This window comes from Hyla sarda, chromosome 4 (assembly GCF_029499605.1).
Source record: "Hyla sarda isolate aHylSar1 chromosome 4, aHylSar1.hap1, whole genome shotgun sequence".
Taxonomy (NCBI): Eukaryota; Metazoa; Chordata; class Amphibia; order Anura; family Hylidae; genus Hyla; species Hyla sarda.
In genome coordinates, this window is record NC_079192.1 from 22,939,567 (window position 1) to 22,955,913 (window position 16,347).

General features: G+C 50.7%; 1 protein-coding gene across 2 annotated transcripts in view; it reads right to left on the minus strand.

Moving 5' to 3' along the window:
• STAG3 (STAG3 cohesin complex component) overlaps positions 1–16,347 on the minus strand; it is a 249,753-nt gene that overhangs the window by 159,327 nt on the left and 74,079 nt on the right. For both annotated transcript variants that reach the window (XM_056570147.1, XM_056570148.1), the window contains exons 9-10: positions 14,626–14,699; positions 4,916–5,039 (exon numbers count right to left, since the gene is read on the minus strand). In XM_056570147.1, coding sequence (XP_056426122.1) covers positions 4,916–5,039; positions 14,626–14,699 — 198 coding nt within the window. The remainder of the gene's footprint in view (positions 1–4,915; positions 5,040–14,625; positions 14,700–16,347) is intronic.

Sequence of the window (16,347 nt, forward strand, 5' to 3'; positions counted from 1 at the left end):
GCGCAGGAAAGAGTGCGCCAGAAGACCTAGGTGTCAGTGCGGTAGGACTGACACAGACAAAAAAAAAAGGGGAAGAAGAACTAACCCTTCCATGGAGAATGCACAAGGTCCTCCAACAGAGGAGAGAGGTCTGGCTGCGTGAGAAGCAGTAGAAAACCAAAAAGGGGGAAGAGAGCCAGGCTGCAAAGGTGGCTGGCAAGCCTACAGCCCAGACAGGGAGAAACTCAGATGAGTGTCCTCGGAAAAGACAAGGGCCCCGCCGATATCCCACCTAAAAAAAGGGTGAACAACGAGACGGCATCATCTTGGAAGCAGAAGCCAGTAAGGACCCGTGCCAAGCACCCCGATACCCACACCCTCTGTGGAAAGGGGGGTGTCAAGTGCGCAAGGCACAGCAGCAAAAGGGAAATGCCACCCCACGGCCATGGAACAGGTGGTGGGTGGGAAGAGCCCCCAGACCTCAGAGGCAGCCCAACGCCGTCCAGAGGGGCAACAGGAGACCCCAGAGGGATAGGAAGCCTGTACACTGGAGCTGAGCAACGATAGAAGGGGGGGGGTACCAAGACTGCCACACAAGAAAAAAAAACGCAGACATCCCGAAGAAGAAGGTATGTGGAGCAGGAAACCTGCAGACACGGGTAGACTCAAAGGTAGAAAGGGCGTCAAGAACCCGCAGATACACACACAGCGGAACTGCCCCTGAAAAAAGGATATCGGACTACAGCCGCGACCCCGATGTAATGAAGAAGGCGACCAGGTGGTTTAGAAAACCATGTAGATAACTGGAGTAAGTAGACAGCCATGTGGAAAACCAACTGGCCGACAAGAATAGCACAGTACCTTGCACAGTAGAGAGGTACCAGAAATCCAACCGCAGATGTGCCAGCCGAGTGACGGGTGACATGCGATTGCAGGAAACCATGCAGACTACTGTCTATCTAAATAGAATGGGTCCATAGCAGGGAAGGAGTCGGTCCGTCTGCACCTTGCACAGTGGAGGGGTACCAGAACTCCAACCGCAGAGTATCAGCCGTGCGACGGGTGAGAAGTGGTTGCAGGAAACCATGTAGACAATGGTCCGGCCTACTGGTATGGGTCCATAGTAGACAGTGAGTCATCCCACCGGTACCTCACACCGCAGTGGGGTATGACAGGCGGTGTAGGGAACCATGCAGACCAATGTCTGACTTACTGGTATGGGTCCATAGTAGATAAAGACTCATCCCATCGGCACCTCGCCCAGTAGTGAGGTATCAGAACTCCAGTCTTGGGTACATCAGCCATATGATGTGTGACGGTCGGTATAGGAAACCATGCAGACCACCGTTTGGCTTACTGGTAGGGGTCCATGGTAGAAAATGGAACACTCCATCGGATGCCTCACACAGTAGTGAGGTACCGGACTCCAGATGCAGATACACCAGCCGTTTGACGTATGACAGGCAGAGTAGGTAACCATGCAGACCACTGTCTGGCTTACTGGTATGGGTCCATAATAGACAATGGGACATCCCGTCGGACACCTCCAACAGCAGTGAGGGACCGGAACTGCAGCCGCAGATACAGCAGCTGAAGATGTATGACAGGCGGTTGATAAGGCACCTCGCACCCGCAGTGGGGTACCGAGTGTGAGCCGTGGACGCGTCAGCCCCGAAAAGAGGAACAGGCAAAACTACTGTCCGCATATTAAAAACCGGTCTATTCCATGCCATGAAGGAATATTCCCCTGAGGACCGTGCGCCGGATGAGAGTATCCGGAGCACTAGCTGCATAGGCCATAGCACCTAGGATGGATGGCCGGCAGACCTGACAGATGAGGACTCTATAAAGAAACATGAGCGTCAGCCAGGAACGCAAAAGAACTTGCTCATTGTATGGCCCTCAGCAGTAGAAGGGAACCTATCGCTGGAACATGACCCCCTACTCCAAGGGAACATGAGTCCCTGGTAACAACCCGCCTTGGCAGTGTTCATGTGATTCATGAAATGAGCAACAATAGAATAGAAATCAGACTGTAATACAAGTGCTACAAGAAAATCACCCCTAGCAGCGTGCAAGCTTGAGGGGAGGTAGTCCCGGCCTGCGCGCTGAACGGGGAAGAAGGGCGGAGCTACCCGCCGTATGGAGAAAAGGACCCAGAGAGGCGGCCACAGCACCCGCTGCACACCTCCGCCGGAAGACACAGTGCCGGCCGCACCTGCGCTAGCACGATGCGGTCGGCATGGGAACGGAGAATAGCCGGCGAGAAGGAACAGCCAGGCTGTTCAGAGGTGAGCCGCCACATGTCCTCCACAGGACCTATTATGCAAAACACACAGCCCCCCCCCAATGAAGGCAAAGTCCCATCAGCTAGGGGGAGGGGGGTTAACAGAGCTTCTGCCTCGGGAGAACATAACTAATGTCCGCGCCGAATCCCGGAAACAGGGAAGGGGCGGGGCTACGCGTCCAGTGTGGGCGGCCTCCAGCAGCGCGCAAGAAGAGGAAGGAGCTGCCCAACCTCCCGGCTCGCACGCAGAGTATAAGGAAGAAGAAAGGCGGAGTCACGGCCGCCATGAAAAAAGTCGCCCCGAGCGTACCCCTGCCGGGTCCGCACAGCAGACCCAGCGAGACGGTGAGGGGGAGACTGCTCCAGTCAGAGGGACAGTAGCAGCCGGCGGGACCTGCAGAGTAAAAGTGAAAAGGTCCCGCCAGGAAAGACTTGCAGCTCTCAGGTGACCCCCGCCATTTCAGAATAAAGGAATTAACCTCTCACTGCCCACCCCAGTAATAGTGAGAAAGCACGCTCCTTCACGAGGGGGATGGGGGGGAATAGAGTTAACCTATGAGATGCCCGTCGCTCGGGGGGGGGGGGGGGGGGGGGGATATACTCACCTCAACCGCCACATACTCACCCTCGAAGTCTTCGACCAGCTAGTGCCACCTGCCTTTTGTCGACATGGCGAACAGGGGCGAATGGGGCACCCGGACCCAGGGTACACCACCAGGCGCTGGTTGTTGGCGAGGAGGGGTTAACGGGTCATTCCCATTCCAATGCACTGTGCCCATAGCTCGCATGTGGGGGATCAGGCAGCGCCATGCTCCTGTCGCCCCACGCAAGAAAAAATAAAAAAGGAGAGAAAAACTGAACTTTAAGCCTGAAACTAGGAAAATAACAAAGAGAAAAAAAGACAAGGTCTGGGGAGCCCCCAGACCTGTGTCTTGCCTCCTGCTGACACTAGCTAAAACTGGTTTCCTCACTTCCAGTGGGCGGGTATATCCTGCCAGGGAGGAGCGGACCTTTTTTTCCTAGTGTCAGCGCCTCCTAGTGGCAAGAGCATATACCCATCAGTTAGGTGTCCCCTAATGAAGAGCGCCAGAGAAATTTGAAACTTTTTTCTGGTGTTAGCATTGAGAAATTTCCCTTAAAAAGTAAACAATTAACCCCTTAACAATTGCTAGCGCTGCTGAATCTGTTGGTGCTTTATAAATGAAATTATTATTATTATTATTATTAATTGCTATGCCTTTTTACAGCAGCCATTAGGGGGCTGTTTTTATGGCACTGTACAATAAGCCCTTTATGGGTGTCCTGTGCCATGGAGTGGGTACGCAGCAGAGAAAAGTTTTTTAAACCCGCCATTTTTGGCAGGACCAGACGAGTGTGAATGTGTATGGGGGCCTACTGACTCTCGCTGATATGTCAGGGGAGAGGAGGGTCGGGCAAATTGGATTTTAATTGTTCAAACCTTTTATCTTTTAGGAGAAAAGCCACCACCAAAGAAGTTTGGCAAGTGTAGTAACTGTTCTTATCAGGTAGTCCACTGGTAGGAATGGATGGCTACATGGAGGAGCAGGTGTACCGGGGCGTTCTGGGGCTGGTGCCAAGTAACAAGCTCAACGGCTGCCCTGATGTGACCTGTTTCCTCCGGGTACTTTTGTGCCTCGGGGAGTGGTGACCCTGAGGTGCCGAAACTCACTGGGTGTTATAGCTCACTGAGTGAACACACAACACCACACACTCTTCACCTTTGGCACTCAATCTTGGTATCAGGGACATTTTTTATAGATCCGGCCGGATGACTGGGCAGTATGTCTGCACTCATCCCCCTTTTTTTTTGTATGTCACTGTGCCACTTTTGCGTGTTTGTTTGTACACAGGATTTGTCAGGATGCGGTAGTCCTTCTGGGTGTCCCTCCTGGCGGTCTAGGGGAGGTGTGTGTGGCCATCAGGTTCCTCACCTCCCTGCAACCCCTGGGCATCTAGGATTTGGTCGTGATGCCATCAGTATACGGCTCCTTGGCTGATACCCTGGTTAACGCCTAGGCTGAAGCCAGGTGCATTTGTGGCTCCTTAGTAGCTTCGGCGAAAAGGGGCATCAAACCTGGATCCTTGCAGGTACCTTTTGGCCCGGAGGTGAAGGGTAGGTTTGTTGGGGGGCCTCTCTCCCTCAGTACATAAACGCTCAGTCGAGCTGAACATACATGTGTATGGGGTGAATGGGAGAGATAGTCATCAGCTGAGCAGCTATTAAAGGAGCATAGCAGGTTTAAATGTTTCCGTAACAGCAGCATTTCATAGTGACATCTTGGAACACAGAAACATGCCAAAACATTATACACTGAAAATAAAGCTATCAGATAATCTTACTAAAAAAATAAAAAAATGCACTCTTACAGCTACAGCTGCACTCTTACAGATACAGCTGGGAGAAGCATGTGGTAGGGTGCTTCGTTTCCTGGCTTTGTACCAGTCTCACTGCAAAACTCAGGATTCATAAACTTATAATACAGCACGTCTTCTGCAATGAGACAGATTGAACACCGAGTCTGGGGTAATATTTAGAGATTGTGGGGGTCATATCGCTAAGACGCCAATCAATCAAAACTTTTGACATGTCCAAATGTTATTTTATTTTTTCAAATTACAGTTTTTTACCTTATCATGCAGCATCCACCCCAGATACTTCAAATAGCTGTCATTCAGAAAGGACTGGGGGTAAGTGGTTATCCAAGTGGCAAGTTCTTCAATACAGAGGGCTCGGACGTCAGAATGGGTATCACTATGTATAAACCAACAGAAGAGAAGGGTCAGAAGCTGCAGAGTGAATGACCATCATGTGTTCTTTAGTCTAAATTGTCCAGACATATGTACATTTTTGTAATAGTATACATATAAGGGATAGAAAAAAATTTCTAATTTATCGCTATTAAAGGGGTATTCCAGGAAAAAGGAGATTTTTGTTTACTTACCGTAAAATCTCTTTCTCGGAGGATCCATTAGGGGACACAGACCGTGGGTGTATGCTGCTGTCTCTAGGAGGTGTGACTCTATGGTAATAAAAAAAGTCGGCTCCTCCCAGCAGAATAGACCCGCTTTCAGGCCCTGAGATAATCAGTTTAAGTTCCAGAGCAATAGGAGGAGACCAACAGGTCAAAGAAAAAACCCCAAACTGTCCGGAAACCAGAAGAAAAAAAAAACAACATAACTGAACATACCCTTGGACAGAGAACCAAAAGGAAACCCCAAAAAGGGTGGGAGCTGTGTCCTCCAATGGATCCTCCGAGAAAGAGGTGGGCAGATAAACAGTCAGGCAGACGGCCGAACCACTGCCGCCTGCAACACTTTACGGCCCAGACTAGCATCAGCCGATGTGAAGGTATGAACTCGGTAGAACCTCGAGAAAGTGTGCAAAGACGACCAGGTAACCGCCTTGCAAATCTGCGAGGCCGAGGCTCTATTCTGGAGAGCCCAGGATGCCCCAACAGAACGGGTAGAATGAGCCACAACCCTGAAAGGAGGAATCTTCCCCTTACAGCGATAGGCTTCTGAAATGGCGGACCGAATCCACCAAGAAATGGTGGCCTTGGAAGCAGGTCGTCCCTTACAACGACCTTCCGTAAGGATGAAAAAGGAATCACACTGCCGAAACGAAGAAGTGATGGAGAGATAAGACCGAACAGCCCGAACTACATCCAGCTTGTGTAGTAAGCGCTCCTTAGGATGAGAAGGAGCAGGACAAAAAGACGGGAGGACAATGTCCTCATTGAGATGAAAGGCCGAAACCACCTTAGGCAAAAAGGAAGGATCTGGCAGGAAAACAACCTTGTCCTGGTGGATCACCAGAAACTGAGAAGGAAGGAGAGAGCTGCCAATTCAGACACCCTCTGGATGGAGGTGATAGCAACTAGAAACGCCACTTTCCAAGAAAGGAGGCGGAGAGACACCTCTCTAAGGGGCTCAAAGGGTTCACCCTTGAGGGCACTCAGAACCAAATTCAAGTCCCAAGGGGGAGAGGATGACCGATAAGGAGGAACAGCATGCGCCACTCCTTGAAGGAAGGTCCGGACATGAGAATAGAAGCCAGGGGCCGCTGGAAAAGAATAGCAAGGGCCTAAATCTTACCTTTAAGGGAACTGAGAGACAACCCCAGTTCCAAACCAGACTGCAAAAAGGAGAGAAGACGGGGAACCGAGAAGGTTATAGGGGATAACCTGAACCTGAGGTTCACACCAACGAAAATAAGACCGCCAAGTACGGTGGTAAATTCTTGCGGAGGAAGGCTTACGAGCCCTGAGCATGGTGTGAATGACTTGGGAAGAGAACCCGCGGGCCCTCAAAACCGCGGTCTCAACCACCACACCGTCAAATGCAGCGACTGTAAATTGGGGTCGCAAAGAGGACCCTGAGAGAGCAGGTCTGGACGGAGTGGAAGGCGCAGTGGAGAGTTGTCCAGGAGCCTGACTACGTCAGCATACCACGACCTTCGGGGCCAATCTGGAGCTACCAGAATGGCGGGGACGCCCTCTGTTTTGAGCTTCCTCAGAACCCTGGGAAGGAGCGGAAGGGGAGGGAACTGATAGGGTAGGGCAAAACCCGCCGAAGGAATCACTAGGGCGCCCACGGCCAGAGCCTGAGGGTCCCGGGACTTGCTTTCCGCCCAGATGAGAATCTTGGTCACCACGGCCACGGCTGCCGAGCTGCGAGTGCCGCCTTGTCGATTTATGTACGCCACGGCCGTGGCGTTGTCCAACTGGACACGGAGAGGACGGGACTGAAGCCGGGACTCCCAATGAAGAAGACAAAGAAGAATCGCCCGTAATTCCAATATGTTTATAGGAAGAAGGGTCTCTCGGGGAGACCAGAGTCCCTGAACCGTCCAATCCCTGAACACGCCGCCCCAGCCCGACAGGCTGGCAACCGTTGTAACTACCTGCCAGTGAAGGGGAAGAAATAACCGCCCTTGGAGAAGAAGGGGGGAGCGGAGCCACTTGAGCAGAGACTGACTGACCCTGCTAGGGAGAACAATCTGACGATCGAGGGACAGAGGAGACCTACCTGTCCCATCGAGAATCGCCAGTTGAAGGGGGCAGTAATGAAACTGGGCAAATGGTACGGCCTCCATAGTTGCCAACATCCGACCCAGGACTTTCATACAAGTGTGGATGGGGACTGAGACCTGGGTTCGAAGGGAGCGGACCCCGACAGAAGCACCAGACGTTTGTCCGGCGGGAGGCAAATTCGGGCAGAGGCCGTGTCGAAGCGAAGTCCCAAGAAGGTTAGAGACTGGGTAGGACAGAGGACTGACTTGTCCCGGTTGCCCATCCACCCGAAGCGATCCAGAGTGTGGAGAGTGACGTCCACATTCTCCAGAGTCTGGGCTCTGGTTGGAGCCTTGATGAGAAGGTCGTCCAGGTAGGGTATCACCGAGACTCCCCTCGACAGTAACAGGCCCATCACTAGCGCAAAGACCTTGGTAAAGACCCGAGAAGCCGAGGCCAGACTGAAGGGGAGGGCTACGAATTGAAAATGCTCCTACGGAACCGCAAAGCGGAGGTACCGATGAAGGCCTGGAAATATTGGCACATGGAGGTAGGCATCCTTGATGTCCACCGATTAAAGAAACTCCCCTTGTTCCAGAGACGCCACCACCGAACGGAGAGATTCCATTTGGAAGTGACGGATGAGAAGATGACAGTCGAGACGCTTGAGGTCTAGGATTGGTCGCACAGAACCGTCCTTCTTGGGAACCACAAAAAGATTGGAATAGAAACCCCGACACCGTTCCCCTGGAGGAACGGGAACGATAACCCCCTGGAGAAGCAGACTGGAGAGCCTCTCGAAATTGCTTCGCCAGAGAAGGCAACCGGGGGGCCCGGGATCGAAAAAAGCGATCCCACGGAAGGGAGGCGAATTCGATTTGGTAACCGTTGGACACCACGTCCCTGACCCAAGAGTCCTGAATGTGTGAGGTCCAGATGGCTCGAAAAAGTAAGAGACGACCTCCCACCCAGGAAAAAACTGCGGGTGGGGGCCTCACTTCATGCAGAAGTGGGTTTGCGTTTGCCTGATTTGGGCGCAAAACGGCCAGACCGGTTGGAGTCCGACTTCCAAGACGGGCGCGCCCGGAACGAGAGAGCCTTCTTGTCCCGCGAAGGCGCCTGCCCGGACCCTTTGCTGGAGCCAAAGGTCCGAAAGAACCGGAAGGAAGAGGACTTCCCTTGGGAATTAGAGCGAGCCTTATTTTGAGGCAACAAAGAACTCTTACCTCCCGTCGCCTCAGAGATAATCTCATCAAGGCACTTGCCAAAAGGACGGCCACTCGTAAAAGGAAGCACAGTGAGAGACCTTTTGGAAGCGGCATCCGCATTCCAAGCTTTAAGCCACATAGAGCGGCGGAGAGCCGCTAGGTGACCCACAGCAAAGGCAGAACAACGGGCTGACTGCATGGAATCTGCGCACAGAAAGTCCCCAGATTTAGAGCATTGGAGAGCCAGAGCAGATAGATCCTCTGGGGGGGATCCTGCTAAGTTATCCTGATGGGGCTTTTGGCACCACTCCGACAGGGCCTTGGACACCCATGTCGAGGCGAAGATGGGAAGAAGAGAAGAGCCAGCTGCTTCAGAGGCAAACTTCGCTAAGGATTCTACCTTCTTGTCCGTGGAATCCTTGAAGGCAGCGGCATCTGCCAGTGGCAGTGTAGTCGTCTTAGAGATCCGGGAGATTGGTGGATCCACAGAGGGAGGGGAAACCACCTTAGAGACAAAGTCCTTGTCAAATGGATAACGTTCTTGAATCGTCTTGATTCCCGGGAACCTCTTGTCGGGATATTTCCATGCAGATTCCAGAATGTCGTCAAAGTCAGCGTGAGAGCTGAACCTTTGAGGTGCTGGCTTAGTACGAGGAAAGGATACTCCTGGAGTGTCATCCGTAGATCCTGGGTCCTGAGTGAAAGGTGTCTCTTATGGCTGTCACCAATGAGTTCACCGTTTCAACTGAATCCGAGCGGTCCTCTGAGTCAGATGCCAGCTAGGAAGCCTCGTCCGCCAGTTCACCAGGAGAATGGGAAACGAGTAGAGGCAGTCCTGGAGGGGGCGACCCTGATCGGGTACGCGGCTCTGGCGTGGCAGAGCGGCGACTCCGAGAACGTCCTCCAGAGGAGCAACGTTTGTGCCCAGATGACAGGGGGGGGGGACTCACGAGCGGAACGCCCACGTCTATCGGAAGACTCAATGGAAGAGTCAGACGAGGCACCCCTAGTATGCTTGTGAGAGCGTGAAGTATGTGGAGACGAGGAGCGGGCCCTCTCAGAGGCCCTGCGCAAGGAAGACCACCACAAGGCGGACACCACTTACCGGGAGGCCTCAGCCATCGAACGGGAGACTTGGGTCAAGTCAGCCATATACTGGGTCAGGGAAGAAACCCAGGCTGGTGGAGCGGCTGAATCCACCGGAACCGAAAGGGCATCAGGGGGTACCAGGGGGTCTGGGAGAGCAGTGGAGCAGGCAGGGCAAGTGGGCTCAGCAGAGCCAGGCATCTTGGTATTACAGTGCTTACAGACAAAATAAGTCACTGACGTTTCAGGTTTCTGTTTAGAGGGAGGAACAGCTCTGGGTACGGACATAATGAGAAAAGAGACTGGAACTTTCTCACCCTAGTCTGTGTTCCCAGGCAGCTGCAGTGAGGAGAACTCGGCTCTGTGCAGCTAGAGTGCCAGCCAATAGGGAGAGAGGGGCGTGCCTGAAGCAGAGACACTAACTAATTAGCCCCTCCTAACTGAAATTCGCACCCACGGCGCTGATTGGAGGCTACTTCGTGCCTCTGAAGAGCTCCGACCACCCTGTGGTGCGGAGCTATAGACTGCCGAGAAGAAGCTGTAATGGCGCCCGTTCCTTGTCCCGAGTGCACATGTCAGCCGCATATGCGCTCGGGGAAATATAGCGGGCGGCCTATACGCCGGCAGAGACTGCCGGAGAAAGTGAGAGTAAGCCGGCACTGAGAGCGCCCGGCCCGTACCAGTGCCGCGGCTGTCAGCCGCATATAAGGCGCTGCCGGAGAAGTGAAAGTAAGCCGGCGCTGAGAGCGTCCGGCCCGTCCCAGCGCCGCGGCTGACAGCCGCATATAAGGCGCTGCGGACATAGTCGCAAGAAACACACACACATATAGTGAAGTGCCCAATGTAAAAATAGATTACATGCCCAATGAGATGCCACTGCTCCCCAGAATAAAAGTCCAGCCCCTGTATAAGCCAGCCCCATAACCTGAAAGGTGGGCCAAAATCAGGGGGTCTCCAGAGGTGGCAAGTCCGTACCTAAGGAGAAAAGGGGGGAAAGTACTTACCTCAGTCAGAAGAACTTACCTAATGGAGTCTTCAGTGAAGTCTTCAGTCAGCTTTAGTTACCTGCATCACGCCTGGCTGCTATGCGCGAGCGAGGCGAGCAGGGAAATAGGGGGACCCGGACCCATGAGGTACCAACCCAGGGGCTGACCGTTGGCGAGGGGGGTTAACAGCGCATATACGCAATGTCTGTGCCCCCTTACTCGCAATGGGGAAACAGGGAACCGGAGTCCCTGAGTCCCCACCTAAAAACAGAAAAGAAAAAGGAATAAAAAACTAACACGTCCCTATACTAGGAAAACAAAAAATCAGAAGACCTGGTCTGGAGAATTCCAGACCATGTCCACCTCCTTCAGACACTAAGCTTAAACTGATTAGCTCAGGGCCTGAAGGCGGGTATATCCTGCTGGGAGGAGCCGACTTTTTTTATTACCATAGTGTCACACCTCTTAGAGACAGCAGCATACACCCACGGTCTGTGTACCCCAATGGAGCCGATAGAGAAAAACTTTTTATATATATCAACTGGCTCCAGAAAGTTAAACAGATTTGTAAATTACTTCTATTAAAAAATCTTAATCCTTTAAGTACTTATGAGCTTCTGAAGTTAAGGTTGCTCTTTTCTGTCAAAATCCTCTCTGATGACACCTGTCTCGGGAAACGCCCAGTTTAGAAGCCAATCCCCACAGCAAACCTCTTCTAAACTGGGTGTTTCCTGAGACAGGTGTCATCAGAGAGGATTTAGACAAAAAAGAACAACCTTAACTTCAGAAACTCATAAGTACTGAAAGGATTAAGATTTTTTAATAGAAGTAATTTACAAATCTGTTTAACTTTCTGGAGCCAGTTGAATAAATTAAAAAAAGTTTTTTCCTGGAATACCCCTTTAATATCGAGGGACAAGATGGTGTTCTGATAACGTCTGGACATAGGAAGGAAATTGCGCGGAATGCTCTTCTCCACTTTGATAGTTCACACCCGTATCATGTGAAGAGGAGCATTCTGTACAGTCAGTTTGTACGTTTGAAATGTATCAACAATAATCATGATTCCTTTATATCTCAAGCAACGGACTTGAAGTTCAGATCAATCGAGAGAGGTTATCCTGAACTTTTGGTACAGCAAGCTTTTAACATAGTAGAGAACCAATCACAACATGATTTACTGTACAAAAAGAAAAACAAAGGACAAAAAAGGTTTGTGTTTTCATTCAAAAATACACCTATGAATGACACCATTAAAGGCGTACTCCGCTGCTCAGCGTTTGGAACAAACTGTTCCGAACGCTGGAGCCGGCAGCTCGTGACGTCATAGCCCCGCCCCCCTCATGGCGTCACGCCCCACCAACTCAATGCAAGTCTATGTGAGGGGGGCGTGACTGTCTCCAATAGACTTGCATTGAGTGGGTGGGGAGTGACATCATGAGGGGGCAGGCTATGTCGTCATGAGGGGGCGGGGCTATGACGTCAGGAGCTCCCGATGCCGACATCAGCGTTCGGAACAATTTGTTCTGAACGCTGAGCAGCGGAGTACCCCTTTAAAAGTATCATTAATCCTCATTGGTTCATGGTAGAGCAGGACCCACAATTGAGCCAAAAATAGGCCACTGATTACATATCGGAGAAATCAAACTTTGGGTAATAACTTAAATAGATTAAAAATGAAAGAACAAAATAAAACCAAAAAGAATAACTGGCTAAGCAACATGCAACCTAAAGGTAACTATAAGTGTGGGACTGATCAATCTGTAATCAGGATTTGTCTGAGAGATATTTCAGATTAGGAGCAGAGGAGATTACAGTACGTCAACTGATCCCCTGTCAAAGCTCGTTTGTAGTATACGCTTTGCTTTGTCCTTGTGTTTTTTTCTATAGCGGAGAATCCAAAAGGAAGCTTAACCTACGAGTTAAAGAACACCTCCGTTCCTTACAAACAAAAGTAGGAGCTTCATGTTTCATTAACCATATAGAAACATGCCATAATAGTGATCCTAAAACAGTTAGGTTTGCAGGCATTGAAAATATAGGGTTTCACCATAGAGGAGGTGATAGGCATAGGTAGCTGTTACGTGAAGCCAGGTGAATAATTAAATTGAATGCAACCGGTTTTTAGCAGTGGAAATTTGTTTTATGTTAACCTCCCTAGCGGTATGATTCCGTCTGGAAATTTGTACCAAAAGCGGTACAAATTTTTGCATTGAAATTCCACATCTCCCCCCGTCACATTCCCCCTCCCTTGTCACATTTCCCCCCCCCATATCACATTCTCCCCCTCCATGTCACATTCCCCCCCCTGTCACATTCCCCCTCCTTGTTGCATTCTCCCCCCCCCCTGTCACAATTCATCCCCCCTGTCACATTCTCCCCCCTTGTTACACTCCCCCCCCCCGTCACATTCATCCCCCCCTGTCACATTCCCCCCTTGTTACATTCTCCCCCCCCCTTGTTACATTCTCCCCCCTCCATGTTACATTCCACTCCCCCCCGTCACATCCCCCCTTTGTCACATACCTCCCCCCTGTCACACCCCCCCCTTGTCACATTCCCCCCCCCCCCTTGTCACATTCCCCCCTCTGTCACATTCCGCCCCCTTGTCACATTCCCCCACCTTGTCACATTCCCCCCCCTTGTCACATTCTCCCCTATGTCACATTCCCCCCCCCCTTGTCACATTCCCCCCCCCCCCCCTTGTCACATTCTCCCCTATGTCACATTCCCCCCCCCCCCCTTGTCACATTCCCCCCCCCTTGTTACATTCTCCCCTGTGTCACATTCCCCCCTCTGTCACCTTTTCTTGTCCTGCAGCAGAATACACTGGGTTTGCCGGGCAGATTTCAAACCTAGTGTATTTGCTGCAGAACAAGCCCTTTCCCCTTCAGCCAATCACAGGCTTTACACCACTGCGGCCTGTGATTGGCTGAAAAGTGAATGGTCCTGTAAGATGAATAGAGCAGTGACCAGAGCGCACGGAGGGGAACGACATCTGCAGGGATCGGGATTAGGTAAGCAAAAGGTTTTTTTATTTTCTTCCTTTTTACTTTTACACTTAGTTCAGGGTTTTTCTACCAGGGGGCCTCCAGCTGTTGCGAAACTACTGCTCCCAGCATGCCCAGACAGCCTTTGGCTGTCCGGGCATGCTGAGAGTTGTAGTTTTGCAACATCTGGAGGCCCCCTGGTTGAGAAACACTGACTTTTAGTATATGTCTTTACCTGCTCTGGCCGGCCCCCGGCACGGGAGCCGACCCGAGCAGATAATCACATATTTTCCCGGGGGCTGCATCACTACATCGCAAAAAGCAAAAATCGCGATTCAATTGCTTTTGCGATATACTGTGCAGCCCGCACAGCAACTCTGCAATTCTACCCCGAGCGTGACTCGGGGTTACCGCTTCTAGCAGCGAAAATGAACCCCGAGTCACGCTAGGGAATACCGCTAGGCTGGTTAAGTGTTTTTCCCCTTCCTATTACTTGTGTACATGAGTCACTATGGTAACCACTCCCCCATTCACTGCTTAAAAGCACTTACCTGTTTACGGGATGACATCACCAGGGGGCTGATGAAACACTAGGTAGTGTGAAACGGCCGCCGTTGCCAGGTGAACGTCCCCCGCACGCTCTGCTGTGCACCTGTACTGCACTGTTTTCGTTTCTTCTTGAAGAATAAAGCGGATTGAAGCAAGATTGTGTTTTGAGTGCACTCGTCTATTCTTCTCTACTGTTCTATTTGTTGCTATTGGGACTGGCATTTAATAACTTGAGTAGCACCCGGTCACATTTTAGCCAGTGCAGCGTTTTTATTACTTTCTGGATGATATCCCAAGAACGTTGGCAGTGCCGAGTCTACAGTTCTACATTTAGAGAAATAAAATTCTGTCTGCCTGCATAGACCACTAGGGGGAGCTCACTGTATACTGATGAATACACTGAACTCAATGACAACAACACAGTGTTTAGGAAGCTCCCAGTGTAAGGTAAGAAATGTAAAAGCTCTACATGGAAATAACTGGAGAACATGTGTACTTATTACTCACCGAAAGCGATGCACAAAGACGCCTTTGAATAAGCAATTCATCATGTTAGCAATGTCCTCCAAGTTGGAGTGCATCTGTAGATACAAATGAGTCATGTAATACTGTACAATATAAAACCTCTATCAATGCTTCTACACTGGTAAGAGAGTTTAACGCCAGACACATCCTTGTCACTGAATCTTATGTACACTATGAAATAAAGATAACAAAGGACAAAACAATAGCATCTGCTCTGATCACAAACCCCTATAAGGAGAAGAATATGATGGTTAGAAAGGGAATGTGGTGCTCTAGTGAATCTTTAAATGTAGATAAAGTCAGAACCTAACCTGGAGTCCTTGGTACGCAATGTGGGAAGAAGGAAATAAAAAAAAATACCATCCCTGAACCACCACCATAGTGTTATACAGAATGGTAATGGTTTTGTTAGACGTGACCCTGAATTGGGCCTTAAAAAGAGCCATAATGTACGTGGTCCCTGTCTTGTTTGCAGTCATGCAGGCAGTCGCAATCTCTCCAGAGTCAGATGGGCAGTCTTGTCCAGAGTCATGGAGTCAGTCCTGGTCTCTTCAGAAGTCATGTAGGTGTTTCCAGTCTTCTCTAAAGCCATATGGGTGGTACAGTCTCCTCTTCAGTCATGCAGGCAGTCCTGGTCTCCTCCAGAGTCATGTGGGTGGTCTCAGCCTCCTCTTCAGTCATACAGGATGTCCTGGTCTCCTCCAGAGTCATGTGGGTGGTCTCAGTCTCCTCTTCAGTCATACAGGAAGTCCTCTTCTCCTCCAGAGTCATGTGGGTGGTCTCAGTCTCCTCTTCAGTCATACAGGAAGTCCTCTTCTCCTCCAGAGTCATGTGGGTGGTCTCAGTCTCCTCTGCAGTCATGCAGGCAGTCCTGATCTCCTCCAGAGTCATGTGGGTGGTCTCAGTTTCCTCTTCAGTCATGCAGGCAGTCCTCTTCTCCTCCAGAGTCATGTGGGTGGTCTCAGTCTCCTCTGCAGTCATGCAGGCAGTCCTGATCTCCTCCAGAGTCATGTGGGTGGTCTCAGTCTCCTCTGCAGTCATGCAGGCAGTCCTGGTCTCCTCCAGAGTCACGTGGGTGGTCTCAGTCTCCTCCAGAGTCCGCTGACACATCCAATAAGAGCCAGGGGGTCCAGACCTTATGCCTTATGAAATTTCTTAGGGCACTTGCAACTCACATACAGTGTCTGGTACAATGGGACATATCTATTAATCAGACTAAGCCACCTGGACAAGGGGAGAGAGGAGATAGCCTTCAAGGTTCACCACAATCTTACGTGCACAAAAAGAAGAAGGAAACGGATAAGTAGGCGCCTATGGGAACTAGAAACCACTCCATTAATTACACCCAACAGGCACACCACAGGCATGAGTATAAAGAAGAAGTCCAAATTATCCGCTAAAAACCCTATCACTTCCCTCCAAAAGGGGGCGACAACTGGACAGTCACAAAAAGCATGCCAAAAGGTACCTACCTCCGAGGATCAACGAAAACACAGATCCGAAGGGGAAATACCTATACGCTTCAATTTAGCAGGGGTATAATACAGTCTAAGCACATATCTAGATTGAATGAGCATATCTCTACTACTAACTACAGTGGAGTAATAAGAACTCTCTACCTCCTTCCACTGGCATGCAGACAAATCTGGGACATCAGCCATCCACTTATGATAAGCCTCATAGAAAGGACGAGGCCCCAACGAC